The 14,170-nt window shown below is 42.6% G+C and overlaps 1 protein-coding gene across 4 annotated transcripts in view; it reads right to left on the bottom strand.

The window, feature by feature from the left end:
• Positions 1-14,170, bottom strand: part of ZNF112 (zinc finger protein 112) — a 60,036-nt gene that overhangs the window by 18,475 nt on the left and 27,391 nt on the right. The window contains exon 1 of one of the 4 annotated variants that reach the window (XM_070387559.1): positions 13,555-13,693. The exons of 1 other annotated variant lie outside the window; for it this stretch is intronic. In XM_070387559.1, coding sequence (XP_070243660.1) covers positions 13,555-13,660 — 106 coding nt within the window. In that variant the 5' untranslated portion in view covers positions 13,661-13,693. Of the gene's footprint in view, positions 1-13,109; positions 13,150-13,554; positions 13,694-14,170 lie in introns of those variants that run through there. 2 more of the 4 variants (XM_070387560.1, XM_070387557.1) reach the window with 2 other exon arrangements.

Raw genomic sequence — 14,170 nt, 5'->3', positions numbered from 1 at the left:
TGGGGAACATGCAAAAGGAGACACAGTTAAGTAGGAGAGGAGAGGTGCTCGTTAAAAGCACCTCTGGGACAGTTAGCTTTTAAAACCTCTAATTGCTATATATTTGCTGTACATTTGCTCTATATTCCTTGTGTGTGTGCTAAGTCATGTCTGACTCCTGGTGACCCAGTGGTCTATAGCCCACCAGGCTCCTCAGTCCACGGAATCAGGCAACAATACTGGAGTGGACTGCCATTTCCTTCTCCAGGGGATCTTCCCAACCCAGGGATCAAACCCACATCTCTTGCATCTCCTGCATTGGCAGGCAGATTCTTTACAACTGCACCACCCGGGAATTGCTCTATATTGGCACTGTTAAAGATCTGCTATAGATTTTTAAACCATAGTTAAATTAATTAACCTCTCTAGGCTTACTTCTGCGGAGAACGCAATGGCACCCCACTCCAGTACTCTTGCCTGGAAAATCCCATGGATGGAGGAGCCTGGAAGGCTGCAGTCCATGGGGTCGCTAAGAGTCAGACACAACTGAGCGACTCCACTTTCACTTTTCACTTTCATGCATTGGAGAAGGAAATGGCAACCCACTCCAGTGCTCCTGCCTGGAGAATCCCAGGGACGGGGGAGCCTGGTGGGCTGTCGTCTCTGGGGTCGCACAGAGTCGGACGTGACTGAAGCGACTTAGCAGCAGCAGCAGCAGCAGCAGGCTTACTTCTGCAAGCTGCAACACTAGGATTGTAATAGTACAAATACCATAAGATTGCTGTTAGGATACATGGGTGAGCAGTGGAAAACTGCTGTAACTATACCAGTGTTTTAGATTAATATCTGGTAGCTTCAGAGAAGCAGGCACTATTCTGCGATATAAAACAGTCCTTCAAATGGGGGTTGTAAGAAATCTGGGCCGCAGAGATTATGGCTTTTCACTTTTGTTGCCCTGATAACATTGCAGGTGGCCAAAAGGTTCATTTGGGTTTTCCATACCATATTAGGGGAGAACCCAAAAGAACTTTTTCACCAACCCAATAACATTCGTTTAGACTTTGAGACCACCCTTCTGAGAAGTTTAATGGCTGGTGAATATTCCTCCTGAAGCCAAAGGAGATTCCAGCGGTACATCCCTCTTCCCATGTGAATGTGATAAAGATTACAGAAGCCCATGATGATACTGTATCTATGTGAAGCACTGGCTCCATGCTTGACCCATGGGAGGATCTGGAAACCACGAGTTTGACTTCTTGGGTTCTCCCTCAAGGTTATTTACCATTCTCAACAGTCATTTACTGTTATTTATCTTCTTCACTATTCCCAAGCAACTTCCAAGTCGTCTGTGGAAGAAAAAGAACTCAAAAGAAGGGGGAGGGGGCTAATCACAGGCTTTGTGGCCACATAGTGTCTCTGTGGAATAAGGTTCCTTTTGTTCCTTTTACAACCTTTAAATGTAAAAACCAATCTCAGCTGGGGAGGGAGAGGAGCTTTACAAAAATAAGCCATGGGCAGTAGTTTTCCCACCTGCATTCTCCACCCTCTTAGGTTTTTTTTTAAGTCTTTATTGAATTTGTTACAATACTGCTTCTGTTCTGTGTTTTCTTGGCCCACGAGGCATGTGGGATCTTAGTTCCTCCACCAGGGATTGAACCCACACCCGCTGGATTGGAAGGAGAAGTCTTAACCCTGGACTGCCAGGGAAGTCCTAGCCCTCTTTGCTTTTAACACTCAGCTGGTCCAAGATACCTTTTAACAAGCTTGGCTGCAGTCTTATTAATCCCTAAAACCCACTTTGCCAGTCTAATAGAAGCAATGCTTTGTCCAAGCAGGCAATGAAAGGGGGTATGGGAGAGGTGTCAGTCCCTGGGTTGGGAAAATCCCCTGGAGGAGGGCATGGCAACGCACTCCAGTATTCTTGCCTGGAGAATCCCATAGACAGAGGAGCCTGGTGGGCTAGTCCATGGGGTCACAAAGAGTCAAACAGGACTGAGCACCTATGTAGCAAAGTAAATTTTTGCAAGTTAATTAACCCCTCAATGCCTCTGTTTCTTCACGGGTAAAATGTGAATAAAAACAGGAAGGATTCTGTAGTGTTCCAGTGGTTAGGAATCTGCACTTTCACTGTCCAGGGTGCTGGTTCAATCCCTTGTTGAGGAACTAAGATGCCACGGGCAGCACGACGTGGCCCAAAATAAATTTTTCTAATGGAAATAAAAATAAGTTTATCATGAAGAAAACATGAGTTAGTGCATCAAAGCATTAGAAAGCCAGTGAGGTTCATAATAAGCACCCAATAAAGATTAGCTATTATTAGTGTCATCCTCATTGTCACCAGGAAATATACAGAAGCCACACATTAGCCCTGGTTTGTTTCTAAGTACATTTATTTTAGGTAGTAATTATCAGTAGGCGTATATCACCTCTTGAATATTCCTAAAAAGCTGGTGGCTTCAGCATCCCACCAAAACTGACTGCAATATGAAACGTGTATGTAAGTAAAGTCATTTCAGTGACAAGTAACTCTGTTGGAGTCACAAGTAGTGCCAGGTGACTTTATCAATTTCCACTGCTGCTGAAAGTTAAAGCAAGGAATATCTTCATTCCTGCACAATCTTTTAGTGTGATGTGATGGCCAAAACTCAGAGGATTTACACTAAAAGTAATTCTACTGTATGTAGGTTAAACAATAAATGTTAAAAAATTGAATGAAGCCATTCAGCAAGCACTTTTCCAACCTTAAAATAAATAAAGATCACCTGGGGTTCCTATTAAAAGGAAGCACCTTGGTCCTACCCCTACCTACAAAATTCTACCTAAATTGGTATGAAACTGGATCCCAGGACTTGCCTGTATATAGAGCTCCCATGTGATAACAGTGCTTGAAAGATGCCAGAGAAAACCAATGCATTGCCTACAGGGGTACAGTGATTCAAACGGTTCCAGATTTTTCATTAGAAATCACGAGGCCAGAAGGAAGTAGCACAATACTTTTGAAGGAGTGAAAGAAAAGAACTGTCAAAGCAGAGTTGTATACTAAAGAACAATTTAGAAAAATATTTAGGGATGAAGTTTCGTGAAAATGCTCTCCAATAAACTCAGAATTCATAGGGAGCCTACTTGCCTTAAAAGGACTGGTAAAGGAAAACTTTCAAAGGCAACAAGGGGAAAAAAAATTGTATCATCAGGAAGGAGTCACAGAACAGTAAATATCTGGGAAAACATGATAGATGACTTATCTCTTGAGTTCTTTAAAATACATTTTGCCATTGGAAGCAAAAATTATAACACTGAAAGTTTTCAAAGTATATATTGGGTTGGCCAAAAAGTTCTGATTTGTCCGTAAGAGTTTTTTATATAACAACTAGAACATAAACATAATGCATTATTTTTTCTCTGGGTAATGCTTTTTAGTTTCTTTCTTTGTCTTTAGTTTTGAGTTTATCCTGTTTGTGATGTGCTCAAGTTGTTAAAAGAAAACCTCTAGGTTACACTTAGGATGCTAGAAAAGAGAAGCAAAATAAACCCAAGTCAAACAAAAGAAAGGAAAAAATAAAGGTAAATGCAGAAATCAATGAAATCGAAAACAGATGTGTAATAGAGCCAAGTCAACGAAACCAAAAGTATTCTTTTTTTTTTCTTACTGTAACAAAAACTCTAGCAAGAATGGCAAAGAATAAAAGAGAGATTTAAAAAATGTTACCAATATTAGGAATGAAAGAGTAAATATCATGACTTCCAGAAGAAAACATAAGAGAAACTCTTCCTGACTTCGAGTTAGGCAGAGTTCTTAGACGTGAAAAGCACAACTCATAAAACACTGATAAATCAGACTTCATCAAAATTAAAACTTTTGCTCTGCAAAATACACTGTTCAGAGGATGAAAAGACAAACCAGTCTGAGAAAAAATATTTGGAAATGACATCTGACAAAGAACTTACATTTAGAATACATGAATAACTCTCAAACATCAATAGTAGGGAAAATGCAACTTAGTTACTCAATTTAAAATTTAGCAAAACATATCAACATTTTAGTAAAGAAGATAAATAAGCTGAAGAAAAGATGTATCTGCTGAACATTATTAGGCATTAGAGAAATGTAAATTAAAGTCACAATAAGATAACACAGGTATATCATAATAAAGTTTTTTTAAAAACCAACAGAAAATACGAAGTGCCGACAAGGCTATGAAGCACCTAGAATTCTCGTACATCATTAATGGGAACGCAAAACAGCAGATATCCTGGAGAACAGTTTAGCTGCTGCTTACAAAGTTACACATACATTTTCTATATGACCCACCAATCACACTCCTGGTTATAAACTCTAGAGAAATAAGCAAACAAAACAAAACGAAACCTTGTACACAAGTGTTTATAACGGCTTATTCATAACTGCCAAAAGTTGGGTAACTCAGCTGATTAAAATGTCTGCCTGCAATGCAGGAGACCTCGGTTCAATTCCTGGGTCAGAAGTTCCCCTGGAGAAGGGATAGGCTACCCACACCAGTATTCTTGGGCTTCCCTGGTGGCTCAGACGGTAAAGAATCCACCTGCAATGTGGGAGACCTGGGTTTGATCCCCAGGTTGGGAAGATTCCCTGGAGAAGGGCATGGCAACCCACTCCAGTATTCTTGCCTGGAGAATCCCCATGGACAGAGGGGCCTGGCGAGCCACAGTCGACAGGGTCACAGAGAGTCGGACATGACTGAGTGACTAAGCACAGCACAAAAACATTCCAAATTTTCTTCAACAAGTAAATAAACTAGTATAACCATAAACGTAATATTACCCAGCAACAAAAACAAAGTACTGATACACACAACAACTTGGATAAAAGTAAAAGGCATTACGCTGGGACTGGTTCTCAGAACTCTCTGAGATGCTGTTCCTGGGTTATAACCCTCAACTTGGCACAGATAAAATTTTCCATTAAAAAAAAAAAAGGCATTATCTGAGTGAAAGATACCAACCTTAAAGGGTTACACATGGTACAAGTTCATTTAAGTGGCATTCTCAAAAAGATGAAACTATAGGGTAATACCCAGTTGTGGTGGATGTGACTGGTGATACAAGCAAGGTTCGATGCTGTAAAGAGCGATATTGCATAGGAACCTGGAATGTCAGGTCCATGAATCAAGGCAAATTGGAAGTGGTCAAACAGGAGATGGCAAGAGTGAACATCGACAATCTAGGAATCAGCAAACTAAAATGGGCTGGAATGGGTGAATTTAACTCAGATGACCATTATATCTACTACTGAGGAATCCCTTAGAAGAAATGGAGTAGCCATCATGGTCAACAAGAGAGTCCAAAATGCAGTACTTGGATGCAATCTCAAAAATGACAAAATGATCTCTGTTCGTTTCCAAGGCAAACCGTTCAATATCACGGTAATCCAAGCCTATGCCCCAACTAGCAACGCTGAAGAAGCTGAAGTTGAACGGTTCTTTGAAGACCTACAAGACCTTTTAGAAATGACACCCAAAAAAGATGCCCTTTTCACTATAGGGGACTGGAATGCAAAAGTAGGAAGTCAAGAAACACCTGGAGTAACAGGCAAATTTGGCCTTGGAGTACAGAATGAAGCAGGGCAAAGGCTAATAGTGTTTTGCCAAGAGAACGTACTGGTCATAGCAAACACCCTCTTCCAACAACACAAGAGAAGACTCTACACATGGACATCGCCAAATGGTCAACACCAAAATCAGACTGATTATAGTCTTTGCAGCCAAAGATGGAGAAGCTCTATACAATCAGCAAAATCAAGACCGGGAGCTGACTGTGGCTCAGATCATGAACTCCTTATTGCCAAATTCAGACTTAAATTGAAGAAAGTGGTGAAAACCACTAGACCATTCAGGTATGACCTAAATCAAATCTCTTATGATTATACAGTGGAAGTAAGAAATAGATTTAAGGGACTAGATCTGACAGAGTGCCTGATGAACTATGGACAGAGGTTTGTGACACTGTACAGGAAACAGGGATCAAGACCATCCCCAAGAAAAAGAAATACAAAAAAGCAAAATGGCTGTCAAATAGCTGTGGCCTTACAAATAGCTGTGGAAAGAAGAGAAGTGAAAAGTAAAGGAGAAAAGGAAAGATATAAGCATCTGAATACAGGGTTCCAAAGAATAGCAAGGAGAAATAAGAAAGCCTTCCTCAGCGATCAATGCAAAGAAATCAGAGATCAGATCAGATCAGTTGATTAGTCGTGTCCGACTCTTTGCAACCCCATGAATCGCAGCACGCCAGGCCTCCCTGTCCATCACCAACTCCCAGAGTTCACTGAGACTCATGTCCATCGAGTCAGTGATGCCATCCATCCATCTCATCCTCTGTCGTCCCCTTCTCCTCCTGCCCCCAATCCCTCCCAGCATCAGAGTCTTTTCCAATGAGTCAACTCTTCACATGAGGTGGCCAAAGTACTGGAGTTTCAGCTTTAGCATCATTCCTTCCAAGGAAATCCCAGGGCTGATCTCCTTCAGAATGGACTGGTTGGATCTCCTTGCAGTCCAAGGGACTCTCAAGAGTCTTCTCCAACACCATAGTTCAAAAGCATCAATTCTTCGGCACTCAGCCTTCTTCACAGTCCAACTCTCACATCCATACATGACCACAGGAAAAACCATAGCCTTGACTAGACAAACCTTTGTTGGCAAAGTAATGTCTCTGCTTTTGAATATGCTATCTAGGTTGGTCATAACTTTCCTTCCAAGGAGTAAGCGTCTTAATTTCATGGCTGCAGTCACCATCTGTAGTGATTTTGGAGCCCAGAAAAATAAAGTCTGACACTGTTTCCACTGTTTCCCCATCTATTTGCCATGAAGTGATGGGACCAGATGCCATGATCTTCGTTTTCTGAATGTTGAGCTTTAAGCCAACTTTTTCACTCTCCACTTTCACTTTCATCAAGAGGCTTTTGAGTTCCTCTTCACTTTCTGCCATAAGGGTGGTGTCATCTGCATATCTGAGGTTATTGATATTTCTCCCGGCAATCTTGATTCCAGTTTGTGTTTCTTCCAGTCCAGCGTTTCTCATGATGTACTCTGCATGTAAGTTAAATACACAGGGTGACAATATACAGCCTTGACGTACTCCTTTTCCTATTTGGAACCAGTCTGTTGTTCCATGTCCAGTTCTAACTGTTGCTTCCTGACCTGCATATAGATTTCTCAAGAGGCAGATCAGGTGGTCTGGTATTCCCATCTCTTTCAGAATTTTCCACAGTTTATTGTGGTCCATACACTCAAAGGCTTTGGCATAGTCAATAAAGCAGAAATAGATGTTTTTCTGGAACTCTCTTGCTTTTTCGATGATCCAGCAGATGTTGGCAATTTGATCTCTGGTTCCTCTGCCTTTTCTAAAACCAGCTTGAACATCAGGAAGTTCACGGTTCAGGTATTGCTGAAGCCTGGCTTGGAGAATTTTGAGCCTTACTTTACTAGCGTGTGAGATGAGTGCAATTGTGCGGTAGTTTGAGCATTCTTTGGCATTGCCTTTCTTTGGGATTGGAATGAAAACTGACCTTTTCCAGTCCTGTGGCCACTGCTGAGTTTTCCAAATTTGCTGGCATATTGAGTGCAGCACTTTCACAGCATCATCTTTCAGGATTTGGAATAGCTCAACTGGAATTCCATCACCTCCACTAGCTTTGTTCGTAGTGATGCAAAGAAATAGAGGAAAACAAAAGAATGGGAAAGACTAGAGATCTCTTCAAGAAAATTAGAGATACCAAGGGGACATTTCATGCAAAGATGGGCTCGATAAAGGACAGAGATGGAATGGACCTAACAGAAGCAGAAGATATTAAGAAAAGGTGGCAAGAATACACAGAAGAACTGTACAAAAAAGATCTTCATGACCAAGATAATCACGATGGTGTGACCTAGAGCCAGACATCCTGGAATGTGAAGTCAAGTGGCCTTAGAAAGCATCACTACGAACAAAGCTAGTGGAGGTGATGGAATTCCAGTTGACCTATTCCAAATCCTGAAAGGTGACGCTGTGAAAGTGCTGCACTCAATATGCCAGCAAATTTGGAAAACTCAGCAGTGGCCACAGGACTGGAAAAGGTCAGTTTTCATTCCAATCCCAAAGAAAGGCAATGCCAAAGAATGCTCAAACTACCGCACAATTGCACTCATCTCACACGCTAGTAAAGTAAGGCTCAAAATTCTCCAAGCCAGGCTTCAGCAATATGTGAACCGTGAACTTCCTGATGTTCAAGCTGGTTTTAGAAAAGGCAGAGGAACCAGAGATCAAATTGCCAACATTCGCTGGATCATCAAAAAAGCAAGAGAGTTCCAGAAAAACATCTATTTCTGCTTTATTGACTATGCCAAAGCCTTTGAGTGTATGGATCACAATAAACTGTGGAAAATTCTGAAAGAAATGGGAATACTAGAACACCTGACCTGCCTCTTGAGAAACCTATATGCAGGTCAGGAAGCAATAGTTAGAACTGGACATGGAACAACAGACTGGTTCCAAATAGGAAAAGGAGTACGTCAAGGCTGTATATTGTCACCCTGTGTATTTAACTTATATGCAGAGTACATCATGAGAAACGCTGGGCTGGAAGAAGCACAACATGGAATTAAGACTGCTGGGAGAAATATCAATAGCCTCAGATATGCAGATGACTCCACCCTTATGGCAGAAAGTGAAGAGGAACTCAAAAGCCTCTTGATGAAAGTGAAAGTGGAGAGTGAAAAAGTTGGCTTAAAGCTCAACATTCAGAAAACGAAGATCATGGCATCTGGTCCCATCACTTCATGGCAAATAGATGGGGAAACAGTGGAAACAGTGTCAGACTTTATTTTTCTGGGCTCCAAAATCACTACAGATGGTGACTGCAGCCATGAAATTAAAGGACACTTACTCCTTGGGAAAAAAGTTATGACCAACCTAGACAGCATATTGAAATGCTGCAGAGAGACATTACTTTGCCAACAAAGGTTTGTCTAGTCAAGGCTATGGTTTTTCCTGTGGTCATGTATGGATGTGAGAGTTGGACTGTGAAGAAAGCTGAGCACTGAAGAATTGATGCTTTTGAACTGTGGTGTTGGAGAGGACTTTTGAGAGTCCCTTGGACTGCAAGGAGATCCAACCAGTCCATTCTGAAGGAGATCAGCCCTGGGATTTCCTTGGAAGGAATGATGCTAAAGCTGAAACTCCAGTACTTTGGCCACTTCATGTGAAGAGTTGACTCATTGGAAAAGACTCTGATGCTGGGAGGGATTGGGGGCAGGAGGAGAAGGGGACGACAGAGGATGAGATGGCTAGATGGCATCACCGACTTAATGGAAGTGAGTTTGAGTGAACTCTGGGAGTTGGTGATGGACAGGGAGGCCTGGCGTGCTGCGATTCATGGGGTCGCAAAGAGTCGGACACGACCAAGCAAGTGAACTGAACTGAATTGAACTGATAGGGTTATGGTGGTTTCCAGTGCTTATAGACAAGTGAGGGGTGATTATAAAGGAAATATAGAAGAATTCTTGGGGGGTGATGGGACTGTTCTGTACTTGATGATGGGGGTGATTATACAAATCTATACCTGTGGCAAAATTTATAGAACTGTACCCCTAAAAGGGAAAAATAAGACAACTTTACTGTATGATGACTGTTTTTAAAAAACCTCCCTCTCATCTGTAAAATGAGGGTAACTGTTGAGACATAAGGTAAAGTCACTGGAAACACTGCTGCTGCTGCTAAGTCACTTTAGTCGTGTCCGACTCTGTGCGACCCCATAGACGGAAGCCCACCAGGCCCCGCCGTCCCTGGGATTCTCCAGGCAAGAATACTGTAGTGGGTTGCCATTTCCTTCTCCAATGCATGAAAGTGAAAAGTGAAAGTGAAGTCGCTCAGTCGCGTCCAACTGTGCGACCTCATGGACTGCAGCCTACCAGGCTCCTCTGTCCATGGGATTTTCCAGTCAAGAGTACTGGAGTAGGGTACTGGAAACACTGCCTAGTCATAAAACACAATCTATAAATGTTTGCTGTCATCATTTCTATCAATGTGTTTCTTAGGAAGCTTGTTTTACATCATGAAAAGAAGTGTTCAGAAACACTTCAATAACCTGAAATAAATGGTGGACTCTATAACTTGCCAACATTAAAGGCAATTAAGGAGTATCCCCATGGGGTATTTCTTTTCTGTTTTTTTGTGTTTTTTTTTTCTGTTTTTACCTAATTCCAATTTCAGGAATTTTGCACAGCAAACCCTTGGTGCTGACAGTCTGTTGAGCAGCTACTCTAACTTCAAACACTTGCCAATCTTGTCCGGTGTGCTGGTCACACAGAGAAAAATATGACATGGTCCCAGGAACAGAAGAATTTTCAGTGTATGAAAAAGAGACAAGAAACAAAGAGTGGTCCAATGGCTATGACCCCGCGTTTCCAATGCATGGGACCCAGCTTTGATCTCTCGTGGAAGAACTAAGGTCCCAAACACTGTGGGGCAACTACTGAGCCTGTCCATTCTGGAGCCCATGTGCCACAGCTGGAGAGAACCTCACAACAAAAGATCCCGCGTGCCGCAATGAAGATCCTGAGTGCCGCAACTAAGACCCAATGCAGCCAAATAAATAAATATTAAAAAAAAAAAAAAAGAAACAAAGAGCCCTAAGACATAGGTAAGTCAAACTGTACAGCAGAAAACAAATGTTATCACCATCACTCTCCAGAGTGCAATGCTCTCATGTCCCCTCGCTTTCTCAAATGAGTGTCATTTTCCAAGCTGCAAAAATAAAAACCTTCAAGTAGCTGCTGACATCTCCCTTTTTTGGTTTTGCATATAAACAGTGTGTCATAATCAGTTTTGGGCAGTTATAATCACAAATCGGTCACTATTGTACTGACTCAGTGTTGGAGACTTGCTTTAAAATGCTAAACAACAACAACAACAAAAATTGGGAGAGAGGATGTCTTGATACAAGACTGATGAATGATAACACGGGTTGCATTTGGGTGATGGTTCTCCAGGCGTTCATTATTTTATTCTTATTACATTTGGCTCTGCTTGTAAATTTCCATTGTAAAAATTTAACGGGAAAATAAAACCTATCATACCTATTTTGTAAAACTTAAGTAAAAATCCAAAAATAAATCTACAGAACAGGAAAACATTAAAATATTACTATTGTTATCTCTATATCCTGTACTACATCCTTATACTTCATGTATTTTAATTCTCTATAATATGCAAGCATTATTTAATAATCAAAATATGAGTTACAATATTATTAAAAATAAAACACAAATAAAACACAGATGCGGAGAAGGCAATGGCAACCCACTCCAGTACTCTTGCCTGGAAGATCCCATGGGTGGAGGAGCCTGCTGGGCTACAGTCCATGGGGTCACGAAGAGTCGGACACGACTGAGAGACTTCACTTTCACTTTTCATTTTCATGCACTGGAGAAGGAAATGGCAACCCACTCCAGTGTTCTTGCCTGGAGAATCCCAGGGACGGTGGAGCCTGGTGGTCTGACTTAGCAGCAGCAGCAGCAAACCGCAGATGACTGAAAAGCTATCATGAAAAACTAAAAATTTTCATGGCCCCCTACAAAAATCCAAAATTGCCTTCTCAACGTGACACTAAACACATTAAGAACCAAAGCAGCATATTGAAACTTCTCGTTGCTGTTCAGTTGCCCAGTCATGTCCAACTCTTTGTGACCTCATGGGCTGCAGCATGCCAGACTTCCCTGTCCTTCATTATCTCCTGGAATTTGCTCAAACTCATGTCCACTGAGTCAATGATGCCATCCAACCATCTCATACTCTGTCGTCCCCTTCTCCTGATCTCAATCTTTCCCAGCATCAGGGTCTTGAAACTACCTAAATTCTAATCCCAGTTAAGCCTCTTACTATGTGGTCTAGAATAAACAGCTCATGTTCAGAACTTCCCTGGTAGCCCGGGGCTAAGGCTCCGTGCTTCCAACACAGGGGGCAAGGATTCAATCCCTGAACAGGGACCTAAATCCCACATGCCACAACTAAGACCCGGCGCAACCAAATTAACAAAATTACTTAAAAAAGAAAGCATCATACTCTCTGTGTCTGTTTCCTCATCTTTAACATGAGAATAACAATATCCACTCTTGTAAGGATTAAGTACATTCATTCATAGAAAATTCTGAGAATAATGTTTAAATACTGTCATTATTAGCTTCCCAGGTGGCTCAGCGGTAAAGAATGCCCCTGCCGATGCAAGAGACATAGGAGACAGGGTTTCGATCCTTGGGTCAGGAAGATCCTCTGGAGGAGGAAATGGCAACCCACTCCAGTATTCGTGCCTGAAAAATTCCGTGGACAGAGAAGACTGGCGGGCTACAGGCTTTGGGGTCACAAAGCATCAGACATGACGGAGCATGCAAGTACGGCTGTAATCATTAACTATGCCCAAGCACTCCCCCATCCCTTCTAGCATTTATTCAACAAATATCAGGGCATCTTTGTAGAAGAATTTGTCCATGAGTGGCATGAATGTCTTCTCCCCTGTGAAGAGATGATGTAAGAGGAAGAAGGATGCTAAGTCCCACTCAGGTGAGGCTCTGCTGTCTGGGGCCAAAGGGGCATTCCCTTCTCACTGCAGCCTTTTTCAAGAAGTCAAGGCTGTGAAGCAGAAAGGAACCTGAGAGAAATTGGAACTCCATCAGCATTCCCGCATAAATCTCAGTGCACACCCCAGACTACGGGCAGAACTGACCCTCTCCAAAAATTTAAATTTAAAAATCATTAGGAATCTGGGTACAGCCCTGACTCCTTCAGGAACAGAGAACGGCCAGGAACACTGCTGCAAGAGCTCTGACCTCACCCCAGGTTCACAGAAGCCTTTAGGAAACCAAGCGCTCCTCGGGAAATTAAAAAATACTAGTAACAAGAGACCTTGTGATTTTTAACCACAGGTTAGCCTCTGTTCTAAGTCTTTGCCTATACATTCTCATTTAACTCTCAAACTACCCCTATTAGGTTGACACTGCGGCTTCCCATATGGCTCAGTGGTAAAGAATCTGCCTGCCAAGGCAGGAGACGAAAGAGACGCGGGTTAGATCCCAGGGTTGGGAAGATCCCCAGGAGGACAGCTCGGCAACCCACTCCAGTATTCTCACCTGGAAAACTCCATGGACAGGGGAGGCTGGCGGGCTGTAGTTCATGGGGTCGCAAAGAGTTGGACAACCGAGCACACATACACAGGTAGACACTAATATCAACTTTAAAGAAGAGGAAACGGAGGCAGAGACGTTAAGACTCTCGTGGAATATACTGTTAGGAAGCGTCATCACGGGCTGGTGGTCAAGAAACGGGTTGGGAAAGTACAGAACCCAGGAGACAAACCAAACCCAGCGACAGAGGGCCCTGGCCGGGGGCCCCTAAACGGGGGATACACCGACAGTCCCGCGCTCCAGGAGGCTTAGTCAAAGGGAGCACCATCCCCGCTGCGCCGCAGGCGGTTCCTTCCACCAGACCGAGGGCCAGGTCGCTACTGGCCCACAACAAAGCGAAGAAAGGTCAGTGTGGACGCGGAGAGAGGGGACCGGCAAACGGAGGGCTCACCTTTCCGAGAAGAACGAAGGCCGCGGCCTCGCGTACCTGAGCCGGAAGTGACTCTGCCTACAGAGACCTCCCGGACTACGCTTCCCAGAATTCCCGACAGGAGCATGGACACAACCACCGCCTGGAGCGGAAATTCTTCAAAGACGGTATTCCCGTACTACACTAACCAGAATTTCCAGGCACGTCCTAATCTTCGAAAGGGCTGGTCGCTATACTGAGCTTGTGGATTGTATTTTCACAGCATCCCTGCTCGGAACGAATTTCGTAACCCCGCCTCCCTGGAGCCGAAACGTTTCCAAACCTAGAGCGCTCTACTACACAATTCTGTTATTTTCTCTAGCAGACAATGCATTAACACCGCCTTTTCAGAGCGTAGTTGTCTCTGGGATTATTAAGAATTCAATATTTTCTTTATGCTTTATATAGTCTCTTAATTATCTACAACGTTTCATTATTCAGTTATCCAACCATTATTTCAGTAAAGTATCTACTTACTATTACTTGAAATAAAATACAATAAAAAGCTGGATATGCATGAGAAAGCTCACTAGAAACACAATCATTTACATACTTTCTTGGTCTTTTACAAACTATTCCTTCTAGACTAGACAACAAA

The sequence above is a fragment of the Bos mutus genome, chromosome 18 (genome assembly GCF_027580195.1).
Source record: "Bos mutus isolate GX-2022 chromosome 18, NWIPB_WYAK_1.1, whole genome shotgun sequence".
NCBI lineage: Eukaryota > Metazoa > Chordata > Mammalia > Artiodactyla > Bovidae > Bos > Bos mutus.
This window is presented reverse-complemented; position numbering and strand designations above follow the sequence as displayed.